Genomic DNA, 13,470 nt, shown 5'->3' with positions numbered 1-13,470 from the left:
GAGCATTTTTCATCCCTCCTGTCAAAGCTGAGCCCTTGGGTGGACAAGAGGGAAGGAGAGAAAAAGCAAGACAGAGCCCGTCTCTGCGGCACAGTGAGCGGGGGAGGCCTGAGCTCTACTCTCAATGTGGTGTGTGCATTTTGAATTAAATAGCTCTTGGATGAAAAGCATAAACTACAGTAAGGAGGGGCTGAACTCAGCTCCCTTTCCCCAAAGGGTGCGTACACCCCCCTGGCCCTGCCTGCTCTCCTTCCGACCCCACGACTCCAGCACTCTTTTCCGAGCAATGGCTCAGCTTTCACAAGAGGGGCCCGTCAGCGACTGTACGATCTGATTCAGTGACTGCCGGCTTTTCCACTGACAGCGGATCAAGCTCTCTAGCAATAAAGGGACCTTAGGGATCGCTTAAGCTTTGGGCTGGACTACAGTCCGGAGCTGAATGCCACCCAGCTGGACTGCCGAGTGTTAAAGCCACATGTCCGAACCATCATTTCTTTGCTGGCCTGCGAGCGGATTTCTAAATGTTTTCCCGTGTGTCGGATATGCCATCCCTAAAATGCACCATCTTCAACGGAAGCGGGCCAAGAGGTGGAAATCAGAAGGTAGGAGGCAGAATCTTGTTGCCTGCACCTCTGCCCTCCTAGCAGCTGAAAATGCTTTTTTTAAAGCAAAGCTGCTGAATTTTTTATAAGCAACTTTCTTCAACTTCTTTGAGTTCTGGGATATTTAAAAACTGGGCAGGAGACTGCGCAGTTATAAAAGTGGATAGGAAAGGAAGAACACTCTACAGGACACATTCTGTGATGCTGCTTCCCCAGTTCTTTCCATTCCTTTTGAGCTCTGAAAGCCTGTCTTAACTACAATGCAGCCAATCTTCAAAACCAGGGCCAGCGGAGATATTGCCAGATACAGCCAGGAAGCTACAAGATTCCTAGTCTACCTTGAGCAGTGTAGGCACTATTGGGATGTCCAAGGCCGACCTCGAAGAGACAGGACAATAGAAAATTGACTTGTTCTAAAACAAGTCAGGACAAGCTGAGTTGGGAACGTCAAAGGCCAGTACACATGGGTATTAATTCTTTATAGGTTCAAATGGAGAAAGCACTGCACTTGGCTTGGGGTATGCATTAAATTATAAAACACAAAATTCTTCTGGTGACCTGATGACTTAAAACCAACACAAGGTAATCTGTTATGTTACATCCAAGATGCTGCTTAAAGTGTTTTTAATCCCATGCACAGAAAACAATATCTCGTCTCTTTCTCTGCTCTCCTTCAAGCACGTGGACCGCTGTCTATCCGTATTTTCCTCTGACATTCTAGCTACTGCCAAAATAGGTACACGGAGGACAAAAAAAACCTCACCCAAAACCCTATACATTCTTTTTTGAAAAAAAATTCCTAGTGAGACATCAAGTTAATCAGAGCCCTGGCTCCAGGATATCATAACTACCTGTTACTCAACCCAGCCGTTTTTCACAGTACTAGTTAAAGAAAGGAACAAGTTTTTAAGCGAAAGCTAAGGAGATTTGTGGAGAACACTAGAAGTTTGCTCCTCAACCCATGCTGAACTCTGGGCACAGTAAAACTGTTCCAGTTCTTTAAGTACCAATATTAGAGATTTATACTACAGAACCTAAAATGCTGCTCTTCTAGAGATCTTCTTCTAGGAGATCTTTATTTTTACACTCGGCATTGAGCAACTGATAGGCAGCAGTGGCATCAATACCAGTCTGCAAGCTCAGGCGAAGGCAGCTAGACTCCAACCCAGGCTTGCTTGCTGTGCCCCTTGAAGCGGATGCAAGTTCAACCAGTGCAAATTTCAGCTTTCCTTCTCGACACTGGAGATTCATCACCAGCACAGCAACCCCAGGCACCGGCCACCAGTGCCCGAATTGGGGTGAGTGCCAAATATAGATAAAGTGCTAGTGTTTGTTCTGAGACTCTGAGGGAATGAAATAAAGGCTATATCCAAACCCCAAGTTTCCCATTGGACTTTATCCTATTTATCCCAGCTGGTGGGCTAGATTAACGCCAGCCGTGAAAGAACAATACTGAGCTGTGCTGTGAAAGCAACTGAGAGGAAACAGAGTAGCATTCTGGGAGAAGGAATTTATATTTTTAAACGCTAATAAAAAGATAAGCAGAGTTGCGCTAGTGAGTCAGATCATCTCAGGTTAAAACACAGCTGCACTCCTGCAGATTTTCAGAGACAGCAAGGAGCAGCGGTGCAAGAGTACCCCCACTCCAAGTCCTGACACATGGTCATTATTCTGGAGATTCAAGGCCACTCAAACACCTTCCATCATCTGTGCCAAGGGGTTTGTACAATGTGAGCTCAGGAAAGAAAAAAATACAAGAGGAACAAACCCGAACCCGGCTTCCAATTTTAAGCTCTCACTTTGTGTGGGTGTTTTTGCCTATTTCTATATTTCCTTCCTTTTTGAATGCCAAATAAAAAGTAATAGCTGACAAAACGCAGTGGATGAAAACCAAGTTCCTTCTGGCATTATCACACCACCTTCAGACTTGCTCAATGGGTTGCTGCTAAATTGGAGTGGAAGGGGCATGTTTCGCCTTCAGACAATACAGCACCACGGCTGCCCTAGAAGCTCAGGGCAGCCGTGGTTGGAGGAAATACCGAAGCTGTGGAGGATGTTATATTCCAGCATTTCTTGGTCACTGCCTTGAGCACACACCATTTCTCCACACACAGACCCATGAACAGAGCCTGTTTCCACTGTGCGGTCTAATGCTTTGTGCTGTTCAGTACCAGCCCCACAGAACACGCAAGCAACCCGCAGGCCTTTGTTCGGATGACGGAGACCCCGTGTTGATCAAGCAGAAACACTCACTCTCCCCCCGCTAGAACCTTCTTCTCTCCTAAATCTGCTAGCTAACGTCAATGGGTTTCAGTGCTGGACGCTTGCAGAACAGCAAAATATATAAACTAGAGGCCGACTGTTTTTATCAGCGTCCTGCGGAACTGCATCAAATGCACTGAACAAGCAAATCATGGAGCACATTCAAGGGGAAATTAGGTCAATGGCAGCCTTCCCCAAACTGATGAAGTAAGCACGTCATTAAGCCCTTGTAACTTCTTGGCTAGCTATAGAGACCTCATCATTACATTACTTAGACAAAAAGGCATCACCTCTTACCAGGTTTGGGGATGAGTCCTTGAAAAGGCCTGGAAAATACAAGGAGAAAAGAATATTTAAAACGAACCAAGGCAGAAAGCAGACTGACGGCTGACATCAACTGCAGTTACTGTTAGTAACATTCCTTTGGCTGCCTGTTAGTGCCAAGAAGATCTGCACCAAACCAAGGGTCCAACAAGGTGGGCTGTGTACACTCTCACATTAAGATATGCCCCCTGCTCTGGTACATCCATGCTTTCATTTGACACAAGCCTGGCACTGTGACCTAGGGGAAAGAGCACTGAACTGGGTTTTTTGAGGTCTCGTTTCCACTGCTAGCTTTAACCACTGGAAATCTCAGGTGATCTTAGACAAGACGCATCCTGTCTCTGCTTCCCTTCCCACCGCCTGTCTGCAACAGAAGTGTCTAGATTACAATGAGACTCATCTCTGTGGAAACCAGCCGTAGGCACTGCTGTGAACCTACAGCCTCACGGATAGCACCTTCCATCAGTGGGTCCCAAAGCGGGCTTTAGATCTCCTTATCACACCGTTTCTAATCGTTTTGAGGTCCGTGGTTTTGTTTTTGTGAAAGGAATGAATATATTCAGCTTCCCTCCACCCCACCACACTTCCTCCCTACAGCTGCTATTGCTAACCCCAGCCATTGCTCACTGGCTGATTTCCTGTCGGCCACGTAGCTGGTATGACACAAAAAAAAAAAAAACTCAACTGACCCAGCACAGTGTGTTGTATTAAAAACATTTTTTGGATGCTCAAACTTTTCATAAAGTAGTAGGAGCTCCTAGTGGAACATCCCTCAGTGACTTCTCAAGCACCCCTGCAGTGACTGAAGACAAAGGAGGTTTTGATTTCCTTTTCTGGGATATTTACACCAAGACTTATTTTTAATGTGACCTGACCCTCTCAGGCAGGCAGGCAGCAAGTGCATAGAAAGGAAGGAGAGGAAAAGGGGGAGAAACCTATATTTTACAGCTCACTTCTCTCAGTCAAATTGTTAACTGCCAGCTTAATTGTTGTCTCTCAGCAGGATGGAAGCCCGTGTCATTAGGGTGTATTTATAGCCATTTCCCTGATGGTGACTGGCAGCACACGTGACAGATTTAGGCCCAGAGACTTCAGTTCAGAATAGACGCACACACTGGTCACTGGCACAGGGTCCATGTCCTGGGGTCCCCCCGCCTCGCCCTCCTCCAGCTGTGCGGTAGGCAGCCCTCAGGGAACATACCTTGTTACAGTGAACTTGATTTTATCAGCAACGGCTAATATTCGCTCCAGGTTCTGGGAGCCAAAGGTGCATGGTTTCCTGAACGGGATTCCAGGAGGCAGCCCCTCGATAATCACTGACCCGGGATTGCTTTTAATCCGCTTGTATGGCACTTGTACTGGGTACTTGATCCCCAAGGCCTCACCTGGGAGAAAGACAAACCAAACACACCTATGATGTTTGGGATTCATGCATGATTTCCAATATCAGGTCCAGTCTTGCAACGCCTGGTTTTCCATAAGCACACACACAATCCCCTCATGGTATGCTGGCATTGTAGAAACAATGTGTGAGCTGCTTAATGGAGCATGTCAATCACTAGATCAAGGACCAACATTTTCAGGCCATCACCATGGGGACGATCAGGACGGAATGGTCCCAAAGCAACTAGTGAGTGCACAGAGCTGCAGCACAGTGAAGAGCTGATGAAGCAAAGGAGAGGCAATTAGGGAGCTAAAGCTAGATTAAAAAAAATAAAGACATCTGAAGAGGATGATCATATGCAACATGGCAGGTTGAATGGGAGGTCAGTGCTGTTCACTTTGGGACACTGTTTGGACCTAAACTTCCAGTCCATTTTTCTTCCCCTGTGTCCGTCTGCAGGAGCTGGGGCAGCAACTTCCTCCCAAGAACATACCCTTTCATGGTGGATGGTAGAGAGTGCTCCTGATGCAGACTTCCTGCAAGTTTGGAGAATAAGGTTGGGGGAGAGGGAGGGGGTGGAGGGCACTGATCCAGGATGTGGGAGACGTACGTTGGCTTTGGTTCCCTTCTCTGCCCCAGACCTCCTGCATGATCATCAGGGAAGTCAAATATTCTCTCTGTGCCTCAGTTCCTCCTCTATAACATGGGTATAATAGCCCTTCCCTACCAATACGTGAAAGATTCTGAGGTCTTCGGGCACAGTGGTAATGGGGGGCCAATTAGTCCCCTGCATAGGCCCAACAAGATGGCCACTAGAAATGCACAGCAAATAGGAGAAACGGGTCTGCAGGGCTCAGCCGTGCCCTGATGAATGGCTGATACGCTTTTCCCTCATTCTCTTTGCAATCATCTCCTCTTCTACACAGTCATTTCCCTCCACCCCCATCTCCAGGCGCTCAGACGCATGCTTCTGGCTCTATAATGCTCTGCTAATGAAATTACCAGCTTTGTTCTTCATAAGGGAAAAAAATCTGTCTAGGAACCGCAGGCAGCATTAACAAATGCTGCATTCTCCTAATCATGAGAATCTTCCTTGCTGTGTAAGAGCCACCTACACTACCAATGCTTCAACAAAAGCCACTTATTTCCCTCTTCGGGGAATAGACGCATCATTCTGTTCTAATCCATGATGAAGCGCCACGTCCCGCATGTGTCCCACAGAATAACAACTGCTCTAGATGAAAAGAGGAAGATGAATGAAACCACCTAGGGAGAAGTTAGAAAAAGAACAATTCTGGGGAACAGGGAGATAGAAATGCGGGAGGACAGAGCAGAGACAAAGATTCAGAGGAAACAAAAACCACTTGGATTTCTCACCATATTTCTTATTGAACAGATCCTGGACTTGTTCCCTTAGTGTGTTAGCAATATCTATTCTGGAAAGCCTGGCATCATAATTTTCTGTAAAGTAAAGAAACAATTATGGACTTCTGCTGTTAAATTAAAAGGCACTCTGCGATTTTTAAGTAATACTATTTTCTAATTATAGGAAAGTCCTTATCTTGCAATTAACCAATCTCTAGAGTAGGCCATTCAAAGTCCTTAAGAAAGAAATTCTAAACAGAAATATGTATTTTTCTCCCGTTTCCTAAGAATGCTGATTAAGAACTGCATTAAAGCCAAGATTCAATTAAGGTAATTGCTAACACTAAAAAAGAAAAATCATAAGTAGATACAGAAGTAAACCTAAAACCACGCTCTCCAAGAGGCAGGGAGCACTCCGAGCATTTGATCAGAGACAGTCACTTGGCAGAACAGGTCCAGAAGTAGTCAGGGACCTGGGTTCTGCAGTCAACCAGGCGGCTCAGCAGGTCAGTGCCAGGCCGCAGTGGATGACTTCACAGATCCCTGTGGAGAGGACCAAGCCCTGGAAACTTGGGTCCATCAATTAACATGGGCTGAAAATCCGGCCCTTTGTATTTAAGAACCTCTCCATCCCTCGTTATCGCCCCTGTATGAGGTCCAGCGTGCCCATAAAAGAAGTCGGTCTTATCAAAATCTTTACACCACGGACCTGAATCGGTATCCCAGTAAGAACCCCCGCATCTGCAGAGATGACATGCAAACAGATCAACACCCTCTTTCTGGAGCTGAACAGACATATGCAAAGCTTCGTTATCCAGGGAAGCAACCACTTAGAACAGAACACACCTATTGCTGGAGCACGAGTGCCCGCAGACACATTTCCCACTTCCCTAGCAGACCGACGTGCAGGATACCAACTTTCCCAGGCAACGGCCACAAGGAGCCAGAAGCGCCGCATCTGTGACATGGCAGGCACTGGGGTCACCACATACAACCACTGCCAACAGAGAGGGTGTTTATACTGGGATTTTGGTCAGTAAACCCTGCTCAGACAGGCTGTGGTAAGACGGTCAGGACAAGCTACAAAAATCCTAACACGACAACACATGGAGTTCCCTTGTAAGGGTTTCTCATGTACCTAAAGTGCCAAACCAGAATGTCACAGAGCCCAGTATCTGCTCCACTCAGATTCATGGATTTTCCTATTGATGCACTTTTTTGCACCACATCCGATTTTGGAGTGGCACAAATGGTACCAACAGGGCAGTAACTGGCCTGTGCATCTGGCACTTCTGGGAACAGGATACAGAGGTTTTGGCTTCGGTGGAGCCACGCCTACTTAAACATCTGAATCTGGCTAGCTGCCTGGCCAGTCTCAAGCCTATCATCTCACTGTTGACCTGATAGATGTGTAGCAGGATTTGCCGATTCAGAAAACCTGACGGGCTGCAATGCGAACACTCCTGCAGGAGTCAGTAAAACTAAAGTTCACATGCAACTGTGGGGATATGCCAATGATGCAAACTATGTGCACACGTGAAGGAAACTCTCAGGCTAATGGACACTTACTGTATATAGGGACCATGCACAAATGGGGACCTCCTTAAGGCTACAGCGCAAGCAATACTATGTGCCTGTTTCTGGACCCAGATTTGAACATGGCAACAGAACAGGAGGAGAAGATCTCACTATTCATCATTATAAACCTGTTCCACATCCGCTGGAGTCTCCAACTGACTTGAGGGAGCCTTAGCTCAAGGCCTTTAAATATAAAGAAACTGCCATGTTTTAAGGGGATCCATGAGACATTTAAAACTGAGACCATATTGGGAAGAAAAACAAATGACACTATTCTGTAGGATAGGGCAGAGGGAGGACAGTATAGATTTGACCTGCTATGGCTGCAGCAGTGCACCAGTGAATACTGGTATTTATATATACAGCATAAAGGTGCAAAAGCCACAAAAATGCAAATTCTGGGGCTTGGAGTGCTTAATTATGTGTCTTGCAAGGTCAGATTGAGAGATAATTGAGTCATTTAATTACGGCATATTCCAGAATGCCTCTCAAGCCCTCTGTGTTTGGAGCGATGAAATAACCTCGCCTCTTCTGTGCCTCTGCCCTCATTCAGTCCTGCTCTCCTTCCTTCTGATCCAGCCTGTACTGTTGCCAAAGTGCTCCCTCTTTTGTCTTTTCCTGTCGGTCTCAGCTTTGGGCATTTCCTCTCCCTGCCTGCCAAGCCTTCATAGCCCCCAGGCCAAGAGCTCTGGTTTGGAATCACTGGAGAGCAAGCGCAGCTTTCTCCCAGTGCTGGAAGGCATCGTTTTCTTCACACATCTCCTCCACCCTCCTGAGCCTGAATGGGATGCTACCCCTGTAGATGCACCAGCCTATCTAGGAAGAAAAATCATCCAGAGGTGAAAATACTAACCTGGGATTCAAGAACTAGGGTTTCAACTCCCTACCCCACAACAGACTTCCTGCACAACTCTGGGCTAGCTGCACATAACCTCGGGACCTCAGTTTCCCCATGTGGGAAATGAGAGTTACGATATCAGCCTCCCTTACAGGGGTGCTACACAGATAGAAATGCTGGTGATTATGACATGGCCAAATACTGTGCTAATGGGGGTTGTAACAGTGCCAAGCTGGAAACGGTTTGGTTCTTGCACTCCAAACACCACACTACAACTAGATATTAAGAATAACTAAATGCTAGAGTATTGCTATTTTCTTTCCCTCATTATAGCATAAACCTTGCATTTACTTAAACAAGAGCTCCACAGTCAACGTGCATCCTAAAGCCAACCCTCTCCCCCACCCCTTCCAGGTTTATAAAGGACTGGATCCCCAAGAACTCTTTCATATACTTCAAATACATTCACACTCACAAGATCTATCCGATTTCCAAAAGCAGCCCAGTCTTACCTTGAAAGCCCTGCCTCTTCGCAGCCTCATCCACCAGGGAGTCACTGGAGTCCCTCTCGCTGGCTGCTAAGATGAGACACAACAGGAAGGGTTAGGACTCTGTGCAACTGAAGCAGCAAATAAGCAGTGGGCTCCTTTTCAAAGGTGCTGAGTGTCTCTGACTCCCACTGTGCTACACAGGTTTGCAGCACTTGCGAAAAGGCAGCCCCAGAGATGATGCAGCGAGGGCACAGTTTTGGCAAAGGCTCCAATTCCTTTTATACTGCAATTGTACTGCCCTGGTCATCTGCAAAGTTCAAAATCCTACCTTTGGCTCCTGGGCTGTCAGAAGCAGTCTCCTTAATTCCCTCCGCAAGAAGTTCTGGTCTGGAAAACATTGAAAAAGCAGCTGAAGGGTGACCCAGGTACTAGCTCAGTAAACCTTCAAGATTTTACTGCTACAATCTGTCACTGAAGATAACGCTCCTACACCCACGAACCCACTAACCATGCCTGGCTCATACAGTTTTAGACTTCTTGCAATATATCAGGGAAAGTTTGGAAATAATTTTTATGCTGGCAAAGTCTATGGTGAGCCAATGTAATCCTCCCTCTCCAGGATAAGATTCAGGTCACAACTGCTGAGCATCTGAACTTGTAGGCTATTAACTTCTAAAAGAAACAGTACTCCCAGTTGATAGAAAATGTGCTCCCTGAATATAGTGCCCAGAGGAGCTGGCACCTGGTCAGCAAAGTCCAGAAGAGGCTGCCTACTGTAACAATATTCACACATGCACAGCCACAGAAAGTGAGAGAGAGAGAGAGTCTGCACAACCCTGTAGATATAATACAGCTCCTATCAATACACAGTGCAATACAGATAATTTTCCCCACTGTTTTTCCTGGTAAGATTAGACCAGGAGATGCCATTGGAACCTGTTACAAACCCTGGGAGTATTTCGAGAGGCTTCAGAGACAGAGTTCTTGCAGTGGATGAGACAGAAGTTAAATCCCAAACCCCACTTGCAACCACACAAATTAAGTATGTGGCCAGGTGCCACAAAAATCTGTGACCAACTTTTGATTTTCCATTTCCGTTGCTAACCCTGATTTCCTGCTCTCCTCTGCGGGAGAGGCTGTTCCCAGTGGCAAAGTAGCACATTTCTATGGGCCAGAACTAAATGAGCCACAGGATCCAGAGGCTGGAATTAGTCAGCAGGAGGTAGCAAAAGCTATTTGATACATAAATGACAATCAAATGCCCCAATTCTGACCTTAAAGCTAGTAATTAAGCAACACTAGAGAATACGTGCCATCTCAGTCAGTCAAGCTTAGCTGTCTTGTCATCCATGTATTTATTCTGGTTTGGAGGAAGAAAAAACAAAACAGGACCTTAAACTAGATTTAAGTTAAAGTCCTGTAGTTATACCAGCTGGAGGACTGATCAAATCAGGGTGCCCAAATTAAGCAGAGTGAGGCTGGGTTATCATTTGGGTGACAGACCATCAAAAAATACCGGTAGCCTGAAATTTTCAGTCAGCCAAGGTAGTTAGACACCAGTTGGCCACAGAAATTAGTGGGAATTGGAGTTAAAATCACCTTCAGTGGCTTAGGAAATGTGAGGTACTACAGGATCTCTTGGGTGCAATTTAGTAAACTGATTTCCTCCAACCTGATTTGGGCTGCTACAATATCTCACCATTCCCCAGGTCCCTGGTGTTAAGGAAGAGGGACCTCCTGGAGAAGCCATGATTCAAAAAGGATGCAAAAACAAGACTCTGACTGCTTATCAACACTGAATATTCATGATGCTTTCCTAAGTGTTTATGGATCAATTATAACTAGGATAGTTGCAGGATGTCCAAAGGAGTCTTTAACAGAAGAAAAGTCCTACATTCACCTCAGTTTATCAGAGAAATGCAGTTTGTAGAATCAAATGCATTAGTCCGTATTTCCAGAGCAAGTTTTACATTCAGCTCTTCCCTTCCCGAGCACTTGAACCAGAGACTGGAATGTAAAAGGCTTCGTATCCTATTACAAATCTCATAAGCTATTCATTCTGCCCCTCTTCCACCACTCTGTCAAGTTGGCCACCTCTTTACAAAGGTAGGGAGGAAGAGATGGATAATGTTTCTCCTTTTTGGCAACTATTCAAAGTAAAGTAATTTGATCACTCTCGCAGGGCAAATTTATTGAACATGACTAAGCTGCGGGTGCTTTGCAGATCGCTTGGAAAAGCTCAGGCAGGAGTTTATCCTGTATTCTTAGGGGTAGGTCCTTGCATGCCAAGAACAGCTGCCTTACCTTTTAATGACAAACTGGATGTTGTTGCTAGCTTGCAATATCTTCTTCAGCTTTGCAATCCCAAAGCAGTTAGGACGTCGGAGTAAGATGCCTTCAGGCAAGCCCACGACAAAGAGGTCTTCTGGATGCATCAGGAACTTGGAATAGGGGACTTTCACAGGCTCTGAAATTCCTACGGCTTTAGCTGAATGAAGATCAAATCTTATTAGTTCATTAGACCTTCAAATTGGGCGCATCCCACGTTGCGTTTTTGAATGGCGTGTGCATGTGAACGTGTGCATGCGAACGTGTGCATGCACGCAGGGGGAGGGCTTGGTATGTTCTGTTCCTCGTGGGACTATCTCCATGAACCTGACCTGAATCAACTGTGGAGTGCTCTACGGAAGCAACAGAAAAACCTGTTAAATGATCTTGGATTGCCTTTTGAACTTGCTTAACATAGCATGTAACCAACCTCCCAGCAACGTTGTCAGTGGGGTTTCCTTAACCTGCCAGGATATCCCCTAATTCTGTAGAAGAGCATGCTCCATCTCTATCCACTGGTTCTCTGCAATTGCTGACTTCTGACGAGGGAAGTCTGAGCAAAGGGGGAAATCGCTGTATAGTGCCAGGTCTGTAGCAGAAGTGGGGGTGTTACAGGTCCCACTCTGCATTGCTGTGGGCATGGCTGATACCTCACAGACTGAAACTAGAGACTTCCAAAACTGAAAGCAGAAGCTGCTCAAGCTCTCTAGCTGGAATAGTAACAGACTGCAGTCTGATGCAGGGTTGACCTGATAGCAAGCGTTTACCAGCGGGTTACACAAGTCACATCATGCAATAGGCAGCCGCATTAGTTGACTGAGTTCTGGTGTGACCCCAGAGAACTTATAAACTGTTACAGAACTGGTTGGGTGAATGAACTGCTGGCAAAATGTACCAGACTGACTGGCTGAGCAACTGAAATCCTCTGTTTATCTTAAACACGCTCCACCAACATACATTACTTTGAGGGGGAGAGGCGTGTAGGGAGTAAGGAACAGCTCCATCTCCACGATGCAGTTAGTCCCGGACTTCCCTACAGAGACTGCCAACGAAGATGGCAATTAGGAACAGGCATGGCAATGGCTCTGTGACACCTGCCCATTAGGAACTGTACTGAAAACCCCAATTCACTACTGTACGTAGGGATGTGTGCAAGATAACAGCCTATGCGTCTTCAGGGGGCCTGTAGCAGCTTGTATGTTTTCAGGGGCTGAAGCTACCTGGAGCCAGTAAGCGACTGATGGCAGGCTTGCTAGGAGGACTGGGCCAACTGCAGGGGATAATTACCTGGCATCCAGCAAGCAAAAAGGGCTCCCAAGGAAGGGAGCCAGACTTGGACAGAGCTGCAAGCAAGAGTGGAGTGCGGGGAGGGAGAGAGCCAGCGAGTCACCTCACGGAGGAGCCTGGGGATCACACCAGGAGTGCGTCCTCTCCCAGAGAACTGCGAGTGCGGCAGAGGGACCGTAACTCCCTTTCTTGTGCCTGAAGGGACCAGACAGATAAGGGAGAGAGCGGGCAAGTGGCAGGAGAACCAGGCCCGAGAGCTCTCTTCGGGTCTGGGAGAAGACCCTGTGTGGTACAAGCGTTAGATTTTACGGCTTGGGTTGTTTATGCCGACTCCTGCCAGGAGGGAGTTTGCCCCAGAGGAATAAAGATAGTGGGGAAAAAAACTGTAAGCAAGCCTGAAAGATTGAGTGTTTGAGCGAGCAAATCCCCAAACCCACTCCAGGGTGCTTATACCCAACAGCACCATAAACTATTCCCAGAGAAAATGGTGGGGATTTTCCTTCATTCATACCAATTCTTGAGCACCTTTGAAAACCTAACAGGCTACTGCAGTCACTACATAATAAAAACTTTTGATCGAGAAGGAAAAGGAAGCGAAGCAAAGCAAAGCAAAGCTCCGCAACCAGTCACCAAAACTGGGGAAAACCATCCAGGTCCTAATTAAGACTGATTATTTGGTGTGCAACTCTTTAATAAAATAGTATCACTAGGAATGCAGCCCTGCACAAGGATCATTTCTACCTTCTACAACAGCAGCAAACTAAGCAGTTTCAAAAGCGGTTTTCAGCCAGGTCTGACCGCTCGCGTAGGTTCCTAGCCCAAATGCAGGACCTCCATCTAACCCAAGAGGTGCACAGCCCCACCAAGGGAGACACCTTGTTGGACCTGGTGGGGGGGCTGCGGGTGCTCGACCACCTGGGCGACAGCGATCATCGCCTGCTGGAATTCACCATCCAGCGCAAGGTGGCAAAGGCCTGCAGCAAGGCAGCAGCCCTAGATTTCAGGAGGGCG

General features: G+C 46.7%; 1 protein-coding gene across 10 annotated transcripts in view; it reads right to left on the bottom strand.

Moving 5' to 3' along the window:
- Positions 1 to 13,470, bottom strand: part of GTF2IRD1 (GTF2I repeat domain containing 1) — a 186,171-nt gene that overhangs the window by 26,549 nt on the left and 146,152 nt on the right. For all 10 annotated transcript variants that reach the window (XM_019545478.1, XM_019545477.1, XM_019545469.1 and 7 more), the window contains 6 exons: positions 11,149 to 11,332; positions 9,173 to 9,231; positions 8,866 to 8,931; positions 5,950 to 6,033; positions 4,390 to 4,573; positions 3,162 to 3,190 (listed from right to left, as the gene is read on the bottom strand). In XM_019545478.1, coding sequence (XP_019401023.1) covers positions 3,162 to 3,190; positions 4,390 to 4,573; positions 5,950 to 6,033; positions 8,866 to 8,931; positions 9,173 to 9,231; positions 11,149 to 11,332 — 606 coding nt within the window. The remainder of the gene's footprint in view (positions 1 to 3,161; positions 3,191 to 4,389; positions 4,574 to 5,949; positions 6,034 to 8,865; positions 8,932 to 9,172; positions 9,232 to 11,148; positions 11,333 to 13,470) is intronic.

Source organism: Crocodylus porosus, unplaced genomic scaffold (assembly GCF_001723895.1).
Source record: "Crocodylus porosus isolate Cpor-Errol unplaced genomic scaffold, CroPor_comp1, whole genome shotgun sequence".
NCBI classification, from domain to species: Eukaryota; Metazoa; Chordata; order Crocodylia; family Crocodylidae; genus Crocodylus; species Crocodylus porosus.
The sequence above is the reverse complement of the archived record's forward strand: the minus strand, read 5'-3'. Positions and strand labels throughout refer to the sequence as shown.